This window comes from Dermochelys coriacea, chromosome 10, assembly GCF_009764565.3.
Source record: "Dermochelys coriacea isolate rDerCor1 chromosome 10, rDerCor1.pri.v4, whole genome shotgun sequence".
NCBI classification, from domain to species: domain Eukaryota; kingdom Metazoa; phylum Chordata; order Testudines; family Dermochelyidae; genus Dermochelys; species Dermochelys coriacea.
Window position 1 is genome coordinate 60,670,893 of NC_050077.1, and position 22,419 is coordinate 60,693,311.

At 39.4% G+C, this 22,419-nt stretch overlaps 1 protein-coding gene across 1 annotated transcript in view; it reads left to right on the plus strand.

Annotated features, from left to right (window-relative positions):
- The window catches only part of PRTG (protogenin), a 129,916-nt gene that overhangs the window by 73,876 nt on the left and 33,621 nt on the right, over positions 1-22,419 (plus strand). The window contains exon 11 of the mRNA XM_038419649.2: positions 1,592-1,780. Coding sequence (XP_038275577.1) covers positions 1,592-1,780 — 189 coding nt within the window. The remainder of the gene's footprint in view (positions 1-1,591; positions 1,781-22,419) is intronic.

Sequence of the window (22,419 nt, forward strand, 5' to 3'; positions counted from 1 at the left end):
TGCTAACAGTTCCAAGATTGATTCAGCTAGTTCCTTAAGTACCATAGGATGAATTTCATCAGGCCCGACTGACTTGAATACATTTAACTTATCTAAATATTCTGTAACCTGTCCTTTCCCTATTTTGGCTTGCATTCCTTCCCCCCTGTTGTTAATATTACTTGTGTTCCGTATCTGATCACTGTTAATCCTTTTAGTGAAGACTGAATTAAAATAGTCATTAAAAACCTCAGCCTTCTTGATGTCATCAGTTATTAGCTCTCCTTCCATGCTTATTACTCAGTAGAGTAGATGACGTACACTTCCCTATGTCTTTCTCTTCCTCCTAATGTATTTAATTCTTCTTATTGCGTGTTATGTCCTTTGCTAGGAGTAACTGGTTTTGGGCCTTAACCTTTCTGGTTTTTGTTCCTACATGCTTGTGTTTATTCTTTTGTACATCTCTTCAGCAATTCATCCATATTTCCACTTTTTATAGGTTTCTTTTTCGATTTTCAGATCATTAAAGTCGATTTTTAGGTCATCCATATTCTTCCTGTATCACTATTCTTCCTATCTTTCCTTTACATCAATATAGGTTGCAATTGTGCCTTTAGTATTGTCTCCTTGAGAAACTGCCAGCTTTCCTGAACTCCTTTATTCTTTAGAATTTCTTCCCTGGGGACCCATTCCTCCCTGTTGGTCAGAGTCTAAAAAGGCTATCCCCCGGTACGTCCTCCACTTTCTGAAAGAAAGAGTTGTCCCCAATACATTCCAAGAACTTATTGTAAGTTTTGTGTTTTGCCATATTACTTTTCTAACAGATATCTGGGTATTTGAAGTATCCCATTATTACCATGTCTTGTGTTTTGGATTTTTCTGTTCTAGAAATGCCTCATCCACCTCCACTTCCTGATATGGTGCTCTATAGTAAACCCCTACCATTATGTCACCCCTATTTTTCCCCCTTTTATCTTTATCCAAAGACTTTCAACTGCTCCGCCTTCAATTCTCTGCCTTCTGCATCTCAGAACAAGTATATATATTCTTGATGTATAATGCAACACTTCCTCCTTTTTTTCCCTGCTTGACCTTCTTGAACAAGCTATCAATTATTCCAGCTCTGAATAATTTTAAAACATGAGTAGTGACTGTTTCATTTTTATAGATAGACACCAAAGTTTAATCTGGACTTAATCTGTGCTCGGTCAAATGCATCTTGTAGGGACTTTAGTTTAAAACAAAACTAAAATAACCTAACTCAAAGTTTAAAATGTTATTATAAAATGTTATATTATATTATATAACATTATATATATATATATATATATATATATATATATATATATATATATATATAATAACATTATAAAAATGTTAATTTACAACATGACCTTTTCTCCAAGATAGCCCAGATTGATATGCTTTTAGATAGGTGGCTTAGATAAGGCTGGCCTACATTATACAGTATCAATTACATAATTGTACAGCTGGGCTGGAACCAGAACCAGTAATCTTGAGTTTTGGGGTTTGAAATGTTGAATCTTGAAGAAATGTGTTTGCAAGAATTGTTTATTTCTAATATATAAAAATATATAATTTCTTACCTTAGCTCCAAAGTCTCCTGAGTTGAGTTTGGAACCACTGAACTGTACAATCATTACAGTGAGGTGGCATCAGGACTCTGAGGATACAGCAACTATTGAAGGGTACAAATTGTACTACAAGGAAGAAGGCCAGCAGGAGAATGGACCAATTCTACTGGCTGCCAGTGACCTTGTGTATACTCTCAGTGGTTTGGGTGAGTACATGCATTAATTGTCTTTTCCATACTTTGACAGGTAAAAATGACACACTCCAGAACAGTTGCGGTAGAAAATCAAGTCAAATGACATCTAAATAGGAGCTGAAAGCTTTTTTAAATTTCAGGATCATACCATAACATTCTGTACAAGGCAGCAAGATTAGGTTAGACCACTTATTTCCCCAGTAATAGAAATCTTAAGTGTGAGCTACATTGCTGTCAAACTAATCCAGTGCTTGAATATATATTTACCAGCTTTAAACAAAATTCGCTACATTTGTCACCGTGTATAATTGGGAATATAAATTTGCCAGGTCACTTATCAGAACCTTTGAGGCTGTCAGTTACTAAAATAGTTTTGTCCAGCAATCTATAAGGGATAGTCACTTTCTGTAAGTCACTTTCTGAATGCTATTCTGCTTTTATATCTCTGTAACTGGTCTATTAGAATTGAAATGTTACTACAAAGGATCTAGGATTTATCTCTTTACTATTTCTAGCAATGTACTGACCTCCAACAGTTGGCTCAGCATAGTATAGTTTTAGTGCCCAATCCTGCAAATTGCTACGTGCTAGTAGGCCTGGTGCTTACTACCATGCATCATCCAATTAGTACCATAAAGCATTTGCAGGATTGGGTACGGAAAAGAAGACACAGGGCCTGATCCAAAACCTGTTTAAATCAACTAGAGTCTTCCCACTGATTGTTCTTAGTGGGCTTTGGATTAGACCCACAGTTCCTTCACTATAACGCTTATAGTCAATGTCAGTCATAAACGTACAGTTCAAACAAGCAAAGTAGACACATAGGTTGAAGGTGCCCCTGTTTTATTTACGCAACAGAGGGATTCAAATTTTCTTTAAAGATGTGGTCTGTAGTAAAATCTGCAAAATCAGAGCAATGCTTGACACTTCATGTTCTTAATGTGTCAAGATGGTTTACTTTTACTTCGGACAGGATGGAGAATTAATCTTGACTAAATTATCAAAATTGACCTGTAATCTTAACTAGGTCAAATGGCCTCTTGACCACAGCCTGATTTTCTTATCTGCTATAGATAGCCCAGACATTATGTTAAGGAGAGACTGAGGAAAGCATTCTGCTCTGTTAACTAGACAACTGACCATCTGCAACCACTTCTAGCCAGAGCATCTGGCAGCAGCTGACTGTTTAACAGAGCAGTGAGACAAAAAGAGAGTAGTTTAGGAGGACATGGTGATTCTGTGTCTTAAGAGGTAAATTCTTTTTTTTTTTGGTCTTCTCATTATGCAGTTGACAAAACTATATTCCAAACACATGTAAACTTATTGACTGTGCAGCCCTTTTCACATAGAATTTCTTAGTTCAACAATTTTCCTCTGATCAGATGTGTTTCGAAGAATGGGGCAAACAAAATATTTTGTCCCCACACATTTTTTCCATTAAGGTATCATCTCTGATGGTTTCTTTTACTAATAAAAGGTATAATCTCTGATGGTTTCTTATACTAATAAGTATTTAGGGAGAAGTGGAAACTTCTTAGACAAATCAAATCTGCACATATAAAATCTGTAATTTGCCATATTGTGTCCCAAATTTTTTAAATTATAGATGTGCAAAAATTCACATTCACAATTTGTGCATGCTGTCACAGTAATTGTGTACACATGGTTTTGAAAATGTGGGCCTGCATCACTCTAACTTACTTACAAGTATCTAAAACTGGTGACATTATGGCTCAGATTCAGGTTACATGGATGAATCCTTCCTCTCCCCCTCCCGCCCCGCCGTGCATCATCTATGCTGCCATAGGATGGATGTATTGATTACATAGTATTCTTCAAGAAGATTCAGAGTAAGTGCTAGTGTGCTGACTTTTAGCAAGTTGTGGCTAAAGATTTATTGAATGTGCCTTTCAACTACGGCCTGCGGGCCATATCCGGCCGATCCTGCCCAGCCCCTGAGCTCCTGGCCTGGGAGGCTGTCCCCCGGCCCCTCTCCCGCTGTCCCCCATCCCCTGCTGCCGCGCGGCGCAATTCTCTGTACTGCGCGGCGAGGCTGCCTGTCCTGGTGCAGCAATGCTGCCAGCCACCGGTGTTCCAGGCACGCGGTAAGGGGTCAGGGAGTGGGGGGAGGGGTTGGATAGAGGGCGGGGAGTTCAGGGCATAGTCAGGGGCGTGGACGGGGTTGGGTGGTCAGAGGGCGGGGAATGGGGGCAGGGGTCCCAGGGGGGCAGTCAGGAAGGAGAGGAGGGGTTGGATGGGGCGTGGGGGGCAGTCAGGGGACAGGGAGCAGGGGGGGTGAATGGGGCAGAGGTTCTGGGGGGGCAGTCAGGGGACCGAGAGTAGGGGGGGTGGATGGGGCAGGAGTCCCTGGGGGGCCGTCGGGGAATAGGGGGTGTTGGATGGGGCAGGGGCGAGAAGCGGGGGGAGGGTCGGATAGGGGACAGGGACCGGGCCACGCCTGGCTGTTTGGGGAGACACAGCCTTCCCTAACCAGCCCTCCATAGAATATCAGAAACCCGATGCGACCCTCAGGCCAAAAAGTTTGCCTGCCCCTGAAATATAGGCATTCTTCTTTTGTTCCCCTTACTATCTAAGCGAAACATCCAAGTCACAAACTGCTGCATTTTCAAAGAGGTTTCCATTTGGCCTGTGAAATTTTACTTAGGCAGTTTTTCACACCTCAGTTTTTTACACTTGCTGAAGTTTGGGATAGTTCTGCTCAAATTTCAGGTAGTTACTGTAGATGCCGACCTGCTTGATTTGCACTCACACACGAGCTGCATGCTTCAAATTTTGTGAACACTTAACTTTTATCCAGCCAACAGGACATGAGGAAATACTTTTGTTTACAGATCCATGTGAGAGGATGATTCTAATATTATGCCCTGCAGTGTATGAAACCAAAGATAATTTAATCTCCAGGAGTAGATCTCCACCCAATAAAGGAAGGAACTGGATTCTTCTTTTGTTGGATTTTACATGAGTAATCACAATCATTCTTGACAACAAGAAAAGGAGTACTTGTGGCACCTTAGAGACTAAGCTCACGAAAACTTATGCTCAAATAAATTTGTTAGTCTCTAAGGTGCCACAAGTCCTCGTTTTCTTTTTGCGAATACAGACTAACACGGCTGCTACTCTGAAACCTGTCATTCTTGACAACGTTATTTCATTTCTGTTGCTAATTAAAATATCACTTCAGATAATTAGTTATGTGTTCATGTACTAACGAACTTGTAGGGAATTTGCTTTGCTGTACTGGCTATATTGAGACAAATTGCTCTTTAACCCATCTCCCTGGTTTACCTGTTTACGGTAAACGGAATCTTAGTGGACCAGACGGTAGCTTAGAAAACTAAAGTTCTCTCAACCATTTGTGTCTCCTAAGGACATGTTTTAAGGTGGCTCTCAATAAATATCAGTGGTTTAAGGGACCTTCACTATCTTCAAAATGAATTGTAGGTATTGATAGGACACTGGAGGTGTATGAGAACACAAGGGAAAGGGCATGTCAAATTAGAAGTCTCAGGCACATTATATAATTTGGTTAATAAAAAGGTTATTTCCAAATTGAGTGACTACATGAAGCTTGTACGTGTCATGATATTTGTCCTCTCCCGCTATTATGTACTTGCCAGCATCAGAGACTACAAAAGGACAAGTAACTCCAGAACCTGGCAATGCCTCAGTATCAATAGGCAATACATGAGAAGTTTTGATGCTGGCTTCCAAATTCTTTCTCTCTCCTCACCCCCTTTCTTGCTCTCTCTCTTGCCCCCCCTTCCTATTTTGGAGCGACTGCCAGATATTATTTTATTTTCTCTTTTGCTTCTTATTTCCCCCCCTTGCAAATAAGCACCTAATGAATTTTTTAGGAATGAGGAGCAGTGACATGATCTAATGGGGCAAACAATAGATCCATGGATTCATGGATACTAAGGTCAGAAGGGACCATTCTGATCATCTAGTCCGACCTCCTGCACAGCGCAGGCCACAGAATCTCACCCACCCTCTCCTATGAAAAACCTCACCCATGTCTGAGCTATTGAAGTCCTTAAATCATGGTTCAAAGACTTCAAGTCACCCATGCCCCATGCTACAGAGGAAGGCGAAAAACCTCCAGGGCCTCTCCAATCTGCCCTGGAGGAAAATTCCTTCCCGACCCCAAATATGGCAATCAGCTAAACCCTGAGCATATGGGCAAGATTCACCAGCCAGATACCCAGGAAAGAATTTTCTACAGTAACTCAGATCCCATCCATCTAATATCCCATCTCAGGGGATTTGGCCTATTTACCCTGAATATTTAAAGATCAATTACTTACCAAAATCCCATTATCCCATCATACCATCTCCTCCATAAACTTATCAAGTAGAATCTTAAAACCAGATAGATCTTTTGCCCCCACTACTTCCCTTGGAAGGTTATTCCAAAACTTCACTCCTCTGATGGTTAAAAACCTTCGTCTGATTTCAAGTCTAAACTTCCTGGTGGCCAGTTTATACCCATTTGTTCTTGTGTCCACATTGGTGCTGAGCTTAAATAATTCCTCTCCCTCTCCTGTATTTATCCCTCTGATATATATGATGTGCCACTATAAATGATGTAACACAGACATAGCCTAATTCAAGGCAGTACTTTATTTAATACTTAACTTCCTTACAGATTCTTGTGATGAACTTTGTCAAGGATTTTTTGAAAATCAAATTTGTTGTGGGAGGGAGCAGGGGTCACATTTCTTTAAACAAATTTCCAAAATGTTCACCTGTCTGAACATTTCCCCTCCTTTTAAAGATTATTAATGCACTAAGCAATACATACCAGAGTCTCAGAGAACTAAAGGTGCTTTAATTCTAGCTTCTTTTTGAAATTACAAAAATAGGGTGTGTCTACATGAAGTCTTAGGGTACAGTATGCTGGGGTGCAAATCTACAGCACTCTAGCCTGCCATGCAGCCACTGGTGCTGCGCACTAAGGGTGTATCTGCATTTAAAATGCTGCAGCAGCACAGGTGCATCATTGTAGCACTACAGTGGAGAGACAACCTACACCAGGGGTTGGCAAACGTTTTGGCCTGAGGGCCACATCTGGGAATAGAAGTTGTACAGTGGGCCATGAATGTTCACAAAATTGAGGTTGGGATGTGGGAGGGGGTGAGGGCTCTGGGGTGGGGCCAGAAATCAGTTCAGGGTGCGTGAGGGGGCTCCAGGCTGGGATGGGGCAGTGGCGTGCAGGGGGGCTCCAGCTGGCGGTGCAGGCTCTGGGGCAGGGATGAGGGGTTTGGGTTGCAGGAGGGTGCTCCGGGCTGGGATCAAGGGGTTTGGAGTGGGATCAGGGCTGGGGAAGGGGGTTGGGGAGTGGGGAGAGGCTATGGAGTGCAGACTCCAGGAGGTGCTTACCTCAAGCGGTTCCCGGAAGCAATGAAATGTCCCTTCTCTGGCTCCTAAGTGGAGGCGTAGCCAGGCGGGTCTCCACGCTGCCCCATCCGCAGGCACCGCCCCTGCAGCTCCCATTGGAGTGCTGGAGGGGGCCACTGGAGCATGTAGGAGGGCAAGCTGCGTGGAATGACACCTGACCCTGCTCCCCGGCTGGAGCTTGAAGGCCGGCTTAAAACGGCTGGTGGGCCACATCCATCCTGCAGGCCGTAGTTTTTCTACCCCGTCTACACTGACAGGAGGGGTTCTCCCATTTGTGTAGGTACTACACCTCTCCAAAAGGCAGTATCTAGGTCAATGGAAGAATTCTTTGTTGGTCAACACCAAGCATTGGTCAACACCAAGAGTTAAATCAGTATAGCAACATCTCTCAGGGGTATGAATTCCCCCCTCCCCCCCCGAGGGATGCAGCAATACCAATATGAATTCCTAGTGCTGACCAAGCCTGAGGGTTTTGGAGCATACTTCAATCTATTGAATGTAATCAGTGGGCTTACATTTATTACACTAGAGTATCTGAACATAATTTGGCCTTTAGAGTACATGATGAACAGCATATAGTGAATGAAGCAATTAAAGATTAAAATAATTCATGAAAATAGACAAATTGATGTTTAACACATTTAAAGATTTAGTCTCCCTAGAGACTTTATTTTTGTATGCCATAGCAATTTTACTGTGCACCTTTCACTTTTAAAGTTATTTCTAAAATGTTGCATCCCTGCCTTCATTTACTGAGCACCCTTAAGGTTTGTCTACACAGAAAATGGGAGCCAAAATAATTCACTCTTTTGTTTTGGTGCAAGTGAACACGGACTTCAGAAGGAGATGTATCCCAATGTAAGATGTATGTTAGTAAAAAGTTAGATGTTTTAAATAGCAAAATTCAAGAAATTAGGGCTAACTCCATAAGCCAACACAGAAGAGTTCCTTTTGTAAATTCTGTACAAAATAGGTGTAGGCCCGTATGGGACTTGTGCCTGTGAGTGAAATTGTGTGGCTTTGCACTATTTTGGGCATAGGTATTGATATTCACTAAGCATTTGAAAACTGGAAAACTGTGCAGATTATGTTGTGCATCTCCACATACGCGTATGAGCTATATTGGCATGTAAATGTCTTTGTCTGCTGATAAAATTCTATTTTATATCCTACTCCTATGAAGTTAATTTACTTCAGACTTTGCCATTGCCCTCTTATTTTAGTCCATACTGATCTCCATCCCACACAAATGTTGTTGTTCTCACATTTTTTGTAAATCACTTATTTTAGACAAGAAGATCATGACACAGGATTTATAGGAAATGTTACTTATGCAAGAAATTTAATCCCACATCCCTCTAAACTTCCTGGGAATATTTATTTGTTTCCCAGGTCCTATTCATGGCAGAAGGTGAGGGATACCTTAATTCTCAAAACCTTAATACCTATTGGAATTTTCATTGTAACTTCTTTCATTCTAACTCAGACGTTTTACTTTTTCCTATTATATACATTTAGATCACAAAAGTAAAGTGAACAATAGCCTATGTTTCCTTAATAATTGAAATAACAATGTTAACTATCCCTGTATCTCTCTCCCTAGTTATTAGTATGTCTTAAAGGTTATTTTTCTATCCTGAGTTAGAGCCCTTAAGTACCAGGGTTGTGGAGAGCATGTTTGTATAGACTGATTGTAGGAATTTGAAGATATATTGTCCAGATTTAATAGTGTTTTAGGAAAAGAAATTCTGTACAAAAAGTGTTTCAGGATAGAAGGCTTCCTCAATACTTGAGAGATACGATCAGCTGTAACTTTTGTGCTTCAAAGAAGTTTCTTGTGTTGTTTTTTATTTCTGTTAAGTTAACCATTGATACAGTATGTTCTTGGACATTATTAACGCAGATGCAAATAGGTAATTCCAAGACACCTTGAATTTGCTGACACTGCGTATGTATCTGGAGTGATTGAAAAAAGACAAAACTGAAACCTGCTAATTTGTAACACTGACGTAGGTGTTTTTGGGTTTTTTTAGCCTAGCTGGAATGCAGATTTTCAGGAACGTGGATTATCTGTCACCATATTACATGAAAGATCATTGGAATAGGCTGGTTTCTGACTGGCTTTTTGGCTCTAGAGTTTCATCTTCTTACTTTTCATAAATTTAACTGGCTTGGTTGTTAGTGTTCCACATTACTTTGCAGAGGCTGGATTTATCAGCCTGGCACTTTCCTCTTCTGCCAGGCGTAGAGTTTGATTCAGCTGGGTCTCTTTCACCTTAGCCCTGGTTTACACTTAAAATTTTGGTCAAAAAATCCACAGCTGTGAGAGATGTAGTTATGCTGACCTAACCCCCAGTGTAGATGCAGCTAGGTCGACAGAAAAATGCTTCCATTAACCTAGCTACCATCACTCAGAGAGATGGGGTTCCTGCCATGGCAGAAAAACCCCTTCAGTCTGTGTAGGGTGCAACTACACTATGGGGTATGCCGACATAGTTATGGCACTGTAGCTATGCTCATATAGTTACTATAGTGCAGAGATATCCTCATGCCAATGTGGTTTGGGTGTATGTCAGAACAGGGGTAAGCAGACTTTCGTGGCTATGGCAGCAAGCAAAGAATAGACAAGCTGTGTCCTCACCTATGGCTGTAATGCAAAGCCTATCTGTGCATGAAAGGCAATTCACTTTCCTGCTCGAGGGTCAATGACACTGCAAAGTCAAAGGGAATCTCTTTTTAGCAGGAAGGATGTTGGCCGAGCTAATATGATGATTATTGAATAATATTTTAAAGTCAGTTTCTTGCGAGTGGCACCAGTGTGCCAGGTGGAGGGACAGAGGAATACTTGGAATTGGGATGCCAACAAAGAGATGTTAAATGTTAAACATGTTAAGATTAATGAATATTAAATGTCACTTTAAATTCTCTCTCTCTCTCTCTCTCTCTCACATATTGCTTCCTAATGTATGTTGCCAGACTAGATCTCCCACCCCAGTGTAGGTCTGCCCAGTCACCCCTATTTATTTTTAAACTGGATTATTTGCCATGATAGTCACCATGTATATGCAATTAAACATTGTGACCGGATCCATGCCTGTCACTCTCAAAATAAATATCCCCAGCTTCATGTTGACATTTGTTTATGTTAAAGGTCTTGGCATTTATTTTTCAGCAGCAGACTCTTTCGTAGTTCCAGCATAAAAGTCCATTAACATTATTACTTGAATTTACCACAAGAACAGACCTTTGGTGCATGCTATGCATTTTTGCCTCTATTTTTAGTTCTTCCTTTGCTCCCTCTTGCTCTAGGAAGTTCTGACTCCTACCGAAGAAACTCAGGTTGTGACACTTTGTAAATCTGCTCCTCCAACCTTTGTTTCCATAAGGTTTCAGAGTAAATGAAGTCAGGGGATCAGATTAGTTTTCCTGTTAGAGGCATTTGTTTAGAAAGCTTTCCACTGTGCAGCACAGGAGAGGGACTGGTGCAGTGTGAAAACCAATTAAAGCAGAACAAAGGAAATGGACATTTTGCATTTTGAGGAGAGGAAGGGAGAATCACTCCCTAAATGTAGCTGTGGTTTCATTTTTGCTGTGTAGTAACAATTACACCTTGTATAGGACAGCTCTAATTAGAATCCCAGAAAGTTCCAAATGGAAGTGGTGGTTAATACTGTACTTATTAGAAACCCAGAGGCAAATGGATGGTGGCCAAGCTGTGCAGTCCTAGGCTTTCTCCTGTCTGCTGCATTCGGGATAATGATATAGTAAATAACCATTTTCTCCCCAGAGGCCTCAGGAGATGGAAAAACTGGTCCGGTAACCTTGGTAAAAACCCTTGGGGCAATGTGGAGACCAAACACCAACACCTTCCCCTTTCCAGAAGAACCTTTGGCATTTCCTGTCCTTCGCTTAATCTGTGTTAATTTTGTTCAATTTGTTTTGTCAGATGGGCATATTTAAGGGCTTTAGATTTAAAACCAGACAGAACCCACTATATGATTTGAAGATCATGAAATGGAACTTATCCCATGCTCTGAGGGTTTGTTTGGTGCTTTTCTCTGAGGGTTGAGCTGTAAAGACTCCATCTATATTGGGTGCATCCAGGGGTGAAAGTAACTTAAAGGATTTACCGATACGCCGGAGTCCTGAGCGGGGGTGTGGCCTCAACTGGAAGAGGCGTGACCTCAACTGGAAGAGATGAGGCCTTTAAATAAAGATTTAAAGGCCACGGGAGCTCCGGCAGCATTTTAAAGGGTCTGGGGCTCCCCACCAAGGCCAAAGCCCTGGGCCCTTTAAATCACCGCCAGAGTCCTGCTGCCGCTTGGGGCATCTAGGCCAGGGATTAGCAACCTTTGGCATGCAGCCCGCCAGGGTAAGGCCCCTGGTGGGCCAGGCCGGTTTGTTTATCTGCTGCGTCCGTAGGTTCGGCCGATAGCAGCTCCCACCGGCAGTTCACTGTTCCAGGCCAATGGGGGCTGTGGGAATTGGCGGCCAGCATATCCCTCGGCCCGCGCTGCTTCCCACAGTCCCCATTGGCCTGGAGTGGCGAACCGCGGCCAGTGGAAGCTGCGATCGGCCGAACCTGTGGGCGTGGCAGGTGAACAAACCGGCCCAGCCCACCAAGGGGCTTACCTTGGCAGGCCGCGTGCCAAAGGTTGCCGATCCCTGATGGAGGCTGTCTTAGCAGAGGGTTCCTCAAAATGTCTTTCTTTTCAAGATGTTCTGGAATCACACTATGGAAGATAGCAGTCAGGAGAACTTCTGGTCAAACCTCTTTAGATGGAAAAGGACTTGACAGAATCCAAAATATTTGTGGAAAATTTTCCATTCTGACAAAAGAAATTTATTTTAAACCAAAAAAAATTAAAATGATTTTTTAAAGACTAGTTTTCAAAATAATTTAGAAAGGTTCATCTCCATAAGAAAAAAAAATCATTTTCTGTCATTTTATTTTTTCCCACCTTTCCCCTGGTGAAAAAACTAAAGAAATGATGGTAAATGGAATTTTTTTCAAATAAAAAAAAAATTTAAATATCTAATTTTGAAAGTTTCAGTTGACATGAAAATGAAAGTTTAATGAAATTTAAATGACGCAATCAAAATTAGTTTCTCCTGAAACTTTTTGTGATGTGTACCTTTTTTTAAAGCAACCGGCTCTAGCCAATTGTTTAATGGTTTGCCAGCTTTCCTTCTTGATGCCTGGGGTGTCCAAGTTGTGTTGGAGAAGGGTTTCCTTCAAAGAACCAGCCTACTGCACTATGAATTATATCAAAAGCTTAGCATTCTAATATTTAATTTTCATTTTAAATGCTTGTATATATTTATACTCTTAACTCTAGTAAAACAAAAGTACCACTGCTCATGGAGGTAAAGAGAAGAACATTCTGGAGTGCATAGATAAAGGAATAAGTGTAGACCAGAAAAAAAGTTAGGAAGTTTTATAAAGTTCAACCACCTGCAACTTTGCAAACAAATATCTTGTAAATACTTTTATTTATTTATTTATCTATCTATCACAAAGTTTGCAAAAAAGAAAGCAAAACAAAATCAATGTGATGATAAGATGTGGCATGTAGTTTTGGCTTTTATCAAATTGTGTGTGTGAGAGAGAGAATTGGCTTTAAAATGGGAGGCTTCTCCAGACCTTAACTATAAATTGATGATCTCTTTCTGCATAATCTCCAAATAAACCACAGAGCAGAAGCAAACTTACAAATGTGAAAAAAGAAATGATAAATGAGTATATGCAGACATTAATACTTGCAATGGCTATTATAGATTTTTATAACATGCTTATGACCATGGCATCTGCTCTGTTAGTGTATTCTGTTCCTGATGTTTAGGGCCAGATTTTCAGCTGCAACCCCAAACTTTGTGGGAATCAAAATATATTCCCAAATGTTTACATACAGAAAATTGTCCATTTGGTGCATGGAAACATATAGCTGGAAATCCAAGCAATTAATTTTCATTCCCACTTTTGAGGGAACAAGTGTATGTGTGTATTCTAGCAAAACAAACTTGCAGGCCAATTTGAGATAATCTGAAAATCAGGTGCTGAAGGAAGTGGTTTTAAGTTCCATGTTTTTGAACCCCAGCGGTTTTCCACTCTTAAACCTCCCAAAAATTTTGTGTCCCGTATATTTCCATGAAGTAAAAAGTTCTATTCTTACATTTCTTCGTGAATTTCCCTATTTATGACATCTCCGTGTTGGCAGTTATGCCACATGGCATTCTGTAAAATAGAATACAGTAACTACTGATCTTGACTCCGTATGTTTGAATGTTGCATGTTGAGTCAGATTTTCATAGCTAGTGAAAATGTTGACATGACGGAAGTTCACCTTTGTTTAACAAAAATAAAAATTAATCCATATTAGACTGGTTCTCAGTAAAGATCAACAAAGAGAGCTTATTTAGTTGGTTATGTGACTAAAGGGTTGTCTGGTACACTGTATATATTGTAGACATTGGAAAGACATATTTACATTGTTACCTAGTGGAAAGTGTGCTAATAGCTCAGTAGGTGACCAGGACAAATATTATCATTATTTACCACTGTTTACAGCTGGACAGCCTGGTGTTTACTCACCCTGATTACATCCTTAAACTAAACCTCTTATCTGTTAATTCTCCTGATTGTGTATAACAAGCTCGCTACTGTACTTATCAGCGAAAACATAAGGGATTTTGGGGGGAGGAGGGGGAGGAGTCAATCTTACTGCATAGTGATAAAACCAAGGCTCTAGAAGTAGACTGGGAGCATTTAAAGGCACCCTTTGCCTCAGCTGGTTCTGATCTCTTGCTCTCCCCAGGACCATGGTAGTTTAATACATGTGTGTGTTTAACAAAAATAAAACAAAACCCTCCAGCTAGTCCTGATAGGATACTACTCCTCAATAAGCAAAGAGATATTATACTCCTTACTTTATAATCATAAATTGTAGACCTGTCATCACTTATCAAGTATGAGCCTGTCTTCTAACCTCAGACACTGCATATCTGTTTATTTTTTTTGGACTTTCCTCCAGACTTTAAAGAAAAAAAATTAGAATTAGACATATAAAGGAGAGAGGTTTATTAAAACTAGATTTCCTTCACCTGTAAGACATTGAGGCAACATGTGCTTTGGGAAAGCCTTCTTCCCTCCCATTAATGTGATTATTTTTTGGAGGCCTTAATTCTGAACATAAATCGGGTGTTGTGGGTTTTTTGTTTGTTTTTTACGGTAGGAATTTGCAAACTTGTACAGTATTTTGCCATTCGGTACAGGTAAAGTTACTATCAATCAGGCTCCAACTTAGTGAGAAGTTGTGTCCTAGAGTTCCAGTGACATAACCAGGCCTTGAATGTACAAGCATTAGCTTGGGTGGTGGGAAAAGGAAGGAATCAAGAATCTTTCTTTCACAGCATGCTTGATTATGTAATTTTTAACACATGTGAAGTTTGACGTGCACCAGGACAGTCAGGTGCTAAATATCAAAAGGCTTCACAGTGAGAATAAACTGAGGTGATGTGCCCAGACAGGCTAAATTAGTCATTTGCAAAATTACCCACTTCTTATGTTCCATTTTTTATGACAAAAATACCCCCCCTCCCCCAACATTAAACTGCTTCACTCTGTTGGGATAACAAATTGCGTTATCCAGACTGTAAATCTAATTCTCACAGGGTCAAATTCAGACCTGTCGTAATTGGGTGCCACTTTGTTGGATTCTGTTGGAATGGCATTCACTAACATGAGTTCTGAATACTGCCCAGGTTGTTTAACCACCAGTATATGAAATGGAAAGCGAATCCTTGATAAATGTCAGCTTGTTCTGGCCATATTTGTCAAGAAACACCAGAAAACCATCAGCTGCCATGTGGCATTTTTATTATATAACTCGGTGCCAGACTTTTACTGATGTGGCCACTTTCCTTTCTCTGTGGTTGTCTGACTGTGCTTGGCTCGTACTCTGAGTACTTGTGCATATTTGTCTCAAAAGCAAATATATTGAGCCTTAATTATTCTTTTATGGTATCAACCAACATTGTTTAATTTGGATGATCACAAAACACTCTTTTTGCCATATTTGCTATTAATTCTAGTGTTCGTAAAGAATGCAAAACTTTGGAATTTGTGAAAAATCTAGCACCACAAATACATCATTCTTCATTTTGCTTTTGAAAATAAATTTTATTTTATCCAATTCATTTATAATGGAAAGTTTTAATTTAAATTTAATGTATTTGTCAATTTTAAATTACACCATCAGGACTCTGTAATTTACTGGTTTATCCTGTAATCAAGTTTAATAGTTCTAAAATACTGAAAGCTATAACATCTACATGAGCAACATATCTGTTTCGATATTGATTAGGGTGTTACAGCTGACAAACATGACAAACACTCATTTTTTAAATGAGTAAGCTCTAGGCCTCTTTGGATTAAATGTAATGTCATTGAATGGCTTAAAAACTAGCTGAAAATGATTTATCTGCCAAAATGATAACCACTATTTTGGGGGCTGAAAGCTGCATTATTGCCTTCTCAACTGTGCAGTTAAGTTTCCTTTTGAAAACTGGCAGTTTGTGTGTTGGAGAGATTCTCTGATTTTATTCTTTGTATGTAACTGCTCTAAAAGTGGTGTGTGAGGGGTTTCAGTTTGAAACCGTAAATTAGGTGTACTATCATTACTTAAGACATGCGCTCATTTTTGTTGTAACTCATTTTAACTTCCAAGGCTTGTTTTTCTTTAAAAAGGAGAGACAACAATTCTTTGGCATTAAAAATGTACAGAGTATATACCACTTGAACCCCAGCACTGGATAAAGATTTTCTGTACTGGTGCAACTTCGCTTCAAATAACTAAATAAGGCATTAAATCCAGCTAAGCAAGGCCCCCTGAGTAGTCAGTGGGAGCTATCAAGAAGAAGGAAGTTCCATTATTTCAAGTGACAATGCTTTGTAAGAATCCATAAAATACGAATGATAAAACACAGGCTTTGATATGCCAACAGCAGAAACTACCATGGAGACTAAAAGGGGGTGGAGGAGACAGGAGACATGTCTACTCAAGTGGCATGAAGGGCAGTTACCTGCAATGAGGATCTGTGTTTTTTTTCTATACCCCCAGCTGCTATCCCAGCTGAAATATCAGATACAGTTGTTTCTTTAGGGACAACAGAGAGGCCGAATGTGTAGCAACTGTTTGAAGAACTGGATTAAAGGATCTCTCTTGAACCTAAGAGAAGGGATGTTATTTGCATTGTGCCTGGAGATAAGCCACTGGTTTCTAATGCAGCAAACTGTATCCCCTTCAAGTATTTAAATGTAAAATTTTCCGCAGGTGTGAGAGTGCATGGAATCTTGAAGAAAACTCTTTGCCACTTGGCATTCCTGGTCCTAGAGACTCCACCATTTAAAAATGAATATGCATTGGAATTCAGCTAGGAATATTATGCTATATTGATTGGGTAACAGTTATGCTTTAGGCAAATAGTATTCAGTCACTCACTTGCTGGGCAGAAAATTAGTTTATTTCATGCAAAAATACAGTGAGCATCATTTCAAACCAAACCACTGAGATTTCCTGGTTATTTTCAAAATGTTGTTAATTTTAAATATCTATTTAACTGAAGTTTTTTTAAAAATAAATGTTCTTAAATTGCTGTATTTTGAAACTGACACTGCTCTAGTCTCAGAGTAGCAGCCGTGTTAGTCTGTATTCGCAAAAAAGAAAAGGAGTACTTGTGGCACCTTAGAGACTAACAAATTTATTTGAGCATAAGCTTTCATGAGCTACAGCTCACTTCATCGGATGCATTCCTCTAGTCTATTGCTAAATAATAACATTCCTCTGATAGAATGCTTAATATTTAGCATGCTTCAACTCCCTGTTATTAAAAGAAGCCAGTTGAAACAGCAGTAAATGATAGTTAATTTTTCATCATTTCTTACAAAGAAGCGACTACTTACCGTGCTGTTATAAAAGTTGCTTTCCTTGTTCCAGTAAAGCTTTTAAATATGTGGATTTAAAGGGGAGGACACATATATCTGGGCAATATTATTTAATTCACTATTTATTGGACTTAAGTATTTTACTAATGAAGACCCCAATTGTAAAGCAGCAGCTCCTTGGAGAAGCCTTAGAGAAAACTCCTGTTGTAGGAAATTAAATAAACATTGTCCATTAATCATACTGCATGTCAGCCACCAGACTTCTCTCTCAATTGTTCTTAGTGAATGTGAGGAACCATTAGATGTGTGAGGTCCTTAAAGGTCTGAATAAGTCAAAGGGGAAGAGTTTAAAAAAATGCCACCATTAGCACATGAAAGAGACTTCAGAGTGGACAGAAGAAAACATTTGCTGTATAGTGCTAGTTACATTTCTTAATTTTCTCTCCTCTCTCTTTTTTTTTCTTTTTTTAACTTCATTTGTTTAACTAAAATCCAGATGTTGTGATCAAAATGTTAGGGTCAGTGATAAATTGCTGCTGGATTGTTGTTGTTGTCCAGGAATTGATACTTGAGCACTTTTGATAAAGTTGTATGGGCAAGTTAATACCTTGAGTTTGCAAAAAGCCCGGGGTTTGGTGATAAGCAAATACACTTGTAAGGATAGCAAATATGCTTTCTGGGCATTCACATGCCTGGAATAATACCTTCCTTACATCATGAAGCAGTTTTCACCATTGGTGAAATATGCATTTGTGGAAAAGCAAATTATTTTTCAATTTTGCCTGGGTTTCTTTTGTGGGAGGGGGGAGTGGGGAAAGCAATTTTGGCGGTTGGGAAAGGGTGTTTTTGCTGTGGGGTAGAAAAATTGCCGTGAAATTTCTCTGCAAAACCTTTGAGTTTGTGCCTGAAATAGCTTCATGGAAACTAAGTTTTGAACAAAAAGTGGAATATTTACATCCTGCATTCCCCACCGCTGCCCTCAACCCCACAAATAAAAATTTTAAAAAAATTTCTGTGTTCAGTGTTCGAATAGCAAAATTGTAATACCCTGAGTCAAACTGGTCAATGCCTGCAAAGCAAAGATGTTGAACACAGTTATAGAAGTAGGACAAGGGGAATTTATTAGTTGACCCGTACTTAGTAGAATTAATAATTTTATTAAGCCTGAGCCACATTTTCTGTCTGTAGTGTGCACCCATTTGTGTACACAATTGCCTTCTAAATGCACAGATGCGGTAATTGTGTATGCAAAATGGCATGCACACACTTTTTGAAAATTTGGACCTTGGTGTAATGCACAATAATAAAGTGAGATGATCTGTACAAATCTTCCCTCAGTAAGGAAAGCTGAATCCTGCTTTGAATTCAGTGTAATAATAATACCTGATAGAAAACATGAAAATATTCAAGCTGCGGGACTGAAAGGTAAACTGTTTGGCTTATTTAAAGTGCATGCACTATTTAGATGGTATTCAATCAGATTTCAATAATCCTCCACTTTCTCCTTTTGCTCGGGCCTACCTCCTTTGCAGCTGCTTAAAGACCTGTGCTGGAACGTACAGTCTTTCCTCTCTGAAACCAGGGAAGGAAAGCCAAGGGGATGCAGTCAGTGGTAGACTGTGGCCCTAAAAATATATTTCCTGACTATCAGTGATAATACGGTTATTTGCATCAATTTCTCATATTTTTACTCTTGTTTATTAATAATACTAATAATACTTGGCATTTGTGTTATTATCCATAGTTACCAAAGAGCTTCACAAGATGGGCAAGTGTTATAACCCCCATTTTACAAATTGGGTAACTGAAACACAGAGAAGGTAAGGGCAAGAATAGCTGAACAGTCACAGCTATTAGTGACTTCAGCATGAGTTTTTATTGCTCATCATTTCCAACAATCAGCCCTTAAATGACTTGCCCAAGTCCACATGGAATCAGTGGCAGAGTAATAACATGAGGCACATTGCACTTTTGGTGCAGTAGATGGTCAGACATGACTACAGTATTTCATTTATGTAGTGTGTATATATGTACTGAGCACCAATTGTCATATAATCTGAGTACCAAGTATGTGATGAGCATTATACACCTGTAGCTATTGCTGTGGTAGTTTATCAGAAACAGCTCTCCTACAATTGACCATGGATAACCCAACTCCAATTAATCCAACTTTAGCTACAGGAACATTGAATTTGTTAGACCCCCAATCCTACTAATAGGAGGCACTGATGAAAGTGAATAGAACAGGGCCAGTAGATTTAGATTCTACCACTTGCTCTGCTACTGGCTCGCTATGCGACCTTCGGTGAATCACTTAAGTTCTCTAGGCCTCAGTGTCCCCATCATAAAATGGAAACTCTTAGAGATCTACAAATGAAAATGGCTAAATATGAGCTAAGTGGTATTTTGTTTATTTTATTTAAGTAATCAATCAACTAGTCTAGCAAAGTTTTTTGTCATGGCTCAGGTTTCTAAATGTTGTATAAAACTTCACATGAAGAGACATTGAAGCAGGAGTTGTTTGAATTTTGGTCTTTCTTTAAATCAAGATGCTAATATATCTTAGATCTAAATCCTGAATGCATTAAGAAAGATAAATAAACATAATTTTTGACTGTGGTTAGCAACTTTCAGATTTTTAGTAGATTATTTGACACTTTACTCTAACCCCATTACAAAATGACCTCACTTGGAAGAAAATGGTGGTAGGAATTTGAATTATTGCTGATCTTTAAAAAATTTCCTGTGGAAACTTTCAATTTTTCAGCCAAAAACCTCAAAAAACAAAAGATTTCAGCTAAAAAATCTTTTGGATTTTTGGCTGGAATATTTTGACAAATACAACATTTTTTTGTGGAAAACAGACCCTTTCTGTGGAAAAAATTGTTTTCTCTTAAAACCAATATTCTGTCAAAACAGTTGTGATAGAAAATTTTCAACCCTCTCTATTCCATATATTTTCAATTTTCAACCCTCTCTATTATAAGACCAAGAAACACATCCTTAGAAGTATGAAAGCATCTAAAGATATCTGGAAAAGGGACAGATACAGTCAGTGAAACTGTATTCCAGTCTTCTACATTTATGGAACCCCCTTCCCCCCCACCTCCCAAGTCAGTTACTTTTTAATTTTCATGTGGCTACACTATATAGAATACCTCCTTTAAAGAACAGAACTATCCGGGGCTCAAAACATTTTGATCCATTTCCAAATAGTGGGAAATAACTTTTATCTTTACAAAATATGCAGAGAGGGGGCAGCTCACAAGGAGTAAAGATATAGCAGAGTCTGTACTATTAGTCAGAGGAGCTAAGGATTACCAAAAAGCTTCAGGTGGCCCAAAAACCTATCAGACTGCCCCTTTTGCTGCTGCTGCTTTTAAAAGACAATAAACAACATTTGGGGAAGCATATCAGTGATTAGAGCAAAAACTTAGAGAATTAAACTACTGTTCAGTGAAGAGGAGGAAAAGATATGAGCGCCTGAGAACATTAGGGCCAACTTCAGTGCTGGTGGAAATGAGGTAGGCCCATTTACACTCGCAGGAAGTTTAGCTCATAGTGTTTCCCAGAATAGTGACCAGAAGACTCAGAATTAAATACTTTTTAAAGCTGTGTTAACATTACGTGTTTGACTAAAACTCACAAAAGCAACAATGTTAGCTTGAGCTGCTGCTCCACTTAGAACGAATTCTGTAACTCATCTTGTGCATAATCCTAGGACAGCAGAGCCTAAGGATGAAAGAGATGAAACTATTGTTGGAACAAGTTTTTAGATGGAATCAATTTATTCTGAAAGATTAATATGGTTTTTGTAGACCAGGAGCAAAAAAACCTGGCCATGCAGAGGAGTATCTGTACCAAATTTTAGACTGCTTGAAAATGCCCAAGAAACAAAAACATTAAATTTATGCATCTCAGGGTTTATTTTCCACTGATAAAGCTTCATTGTTAATGTACTTTCATGTAGCTCCACTGTGCAGATTCCTCCTGAAGCACTTTTTATGAACAACACATACTACTGAATATAGCATTAGAACGGAGGCCGTACTAGTTTCTTGGATGTTATTTCTGATCTAGTGGCAAATGGCTATTTTTTTCAAGGCATATTTTAGAAGTGCTATCACATGTTAGGATATTGTTCATGGGAAATATCAAAGGCTAATAATAGTAATCTATTATGCCCAAGTCTGAGGGAAGCTAGACAACATATCGAAGAATCTCCTACAAAAAAAGAGGCAAGCAAAAGGGGGTGGGAAGAGAAAGATAACAAAAATAGTCAGAAATGTACATGTGTGAAGAGATGTACTGAGATGAATATCCCTGGGGAGATGGCATGAGTTCCACAACCTAGGGCCCACCACACAAATGCATGATCACCTGCTGACCTGAGACACAAGGGTGGAATCCCTAGAAGGTGATGACTGATGGCTGGTTCAAGAATCCTTATTTGAATCCATTCCTTCCTGGTTTATTAACCCTTGTAATTGAAAATTGCTTTGCAAATTTAACATTATGCATCCCATGTGCCAAAGTTTCAGAGGGTGCACTGAAATAGTCTTGTGTTGAAACAGACTTACAAAGGCAACTTGTTCACAGCCCTGTCTGTTAAGTCATTTTAAATACAGGTTGATTTGACTTCAGCAAATTAAATATTAAAGATGCTGTAGAAAGCTGTATTAAAGGCAAGACTGGTCTATTATAAATGCCTAGATAAATTTAGCTAAATCACTATTTAACTTTTCTGTAGCAGCCGTTCAGTTTGTCACCCTAAATTTCAGTGGAGTTACAGGCCACATTTTTCATTGTCCTTAACCAAATTGAGCAGGTAAGTGATTGTGCTCACAAAATTGCATATACATATACACTGCATGTGCAGATTGGGTACCCAGATACCTAATTTGTACCTGTGAGTACCAGTTGGTATGTGACATAGGCCCCAGCACAAATGCTTTCAGGTGGCTTTAGGCACCCACAAAATTGGAACCTACTACTGAAATGTTGGCCCTATCTGCAGTTGGGCATGAAATGTGTAAATAATATTTGGCATAATAAAAATAAAATAAAGGGTCATTTGATTATACATATTCTGTTTTCATCCATTTCTAGTTTTCCTGTTGCTACTGACTTGTTTTATACATGGCAATTTGAAAGTTAACCATTGCAATTCCTGTTTGCCATCAAATGAAGGACAAATCATAGGTCTAGTTTGACTCCTATATTTGGAGGGGGAATTCCATTCAGGCCATTAGGGCCATGCATGGTAGGGCAAATTCTGTGCCTGTCCACG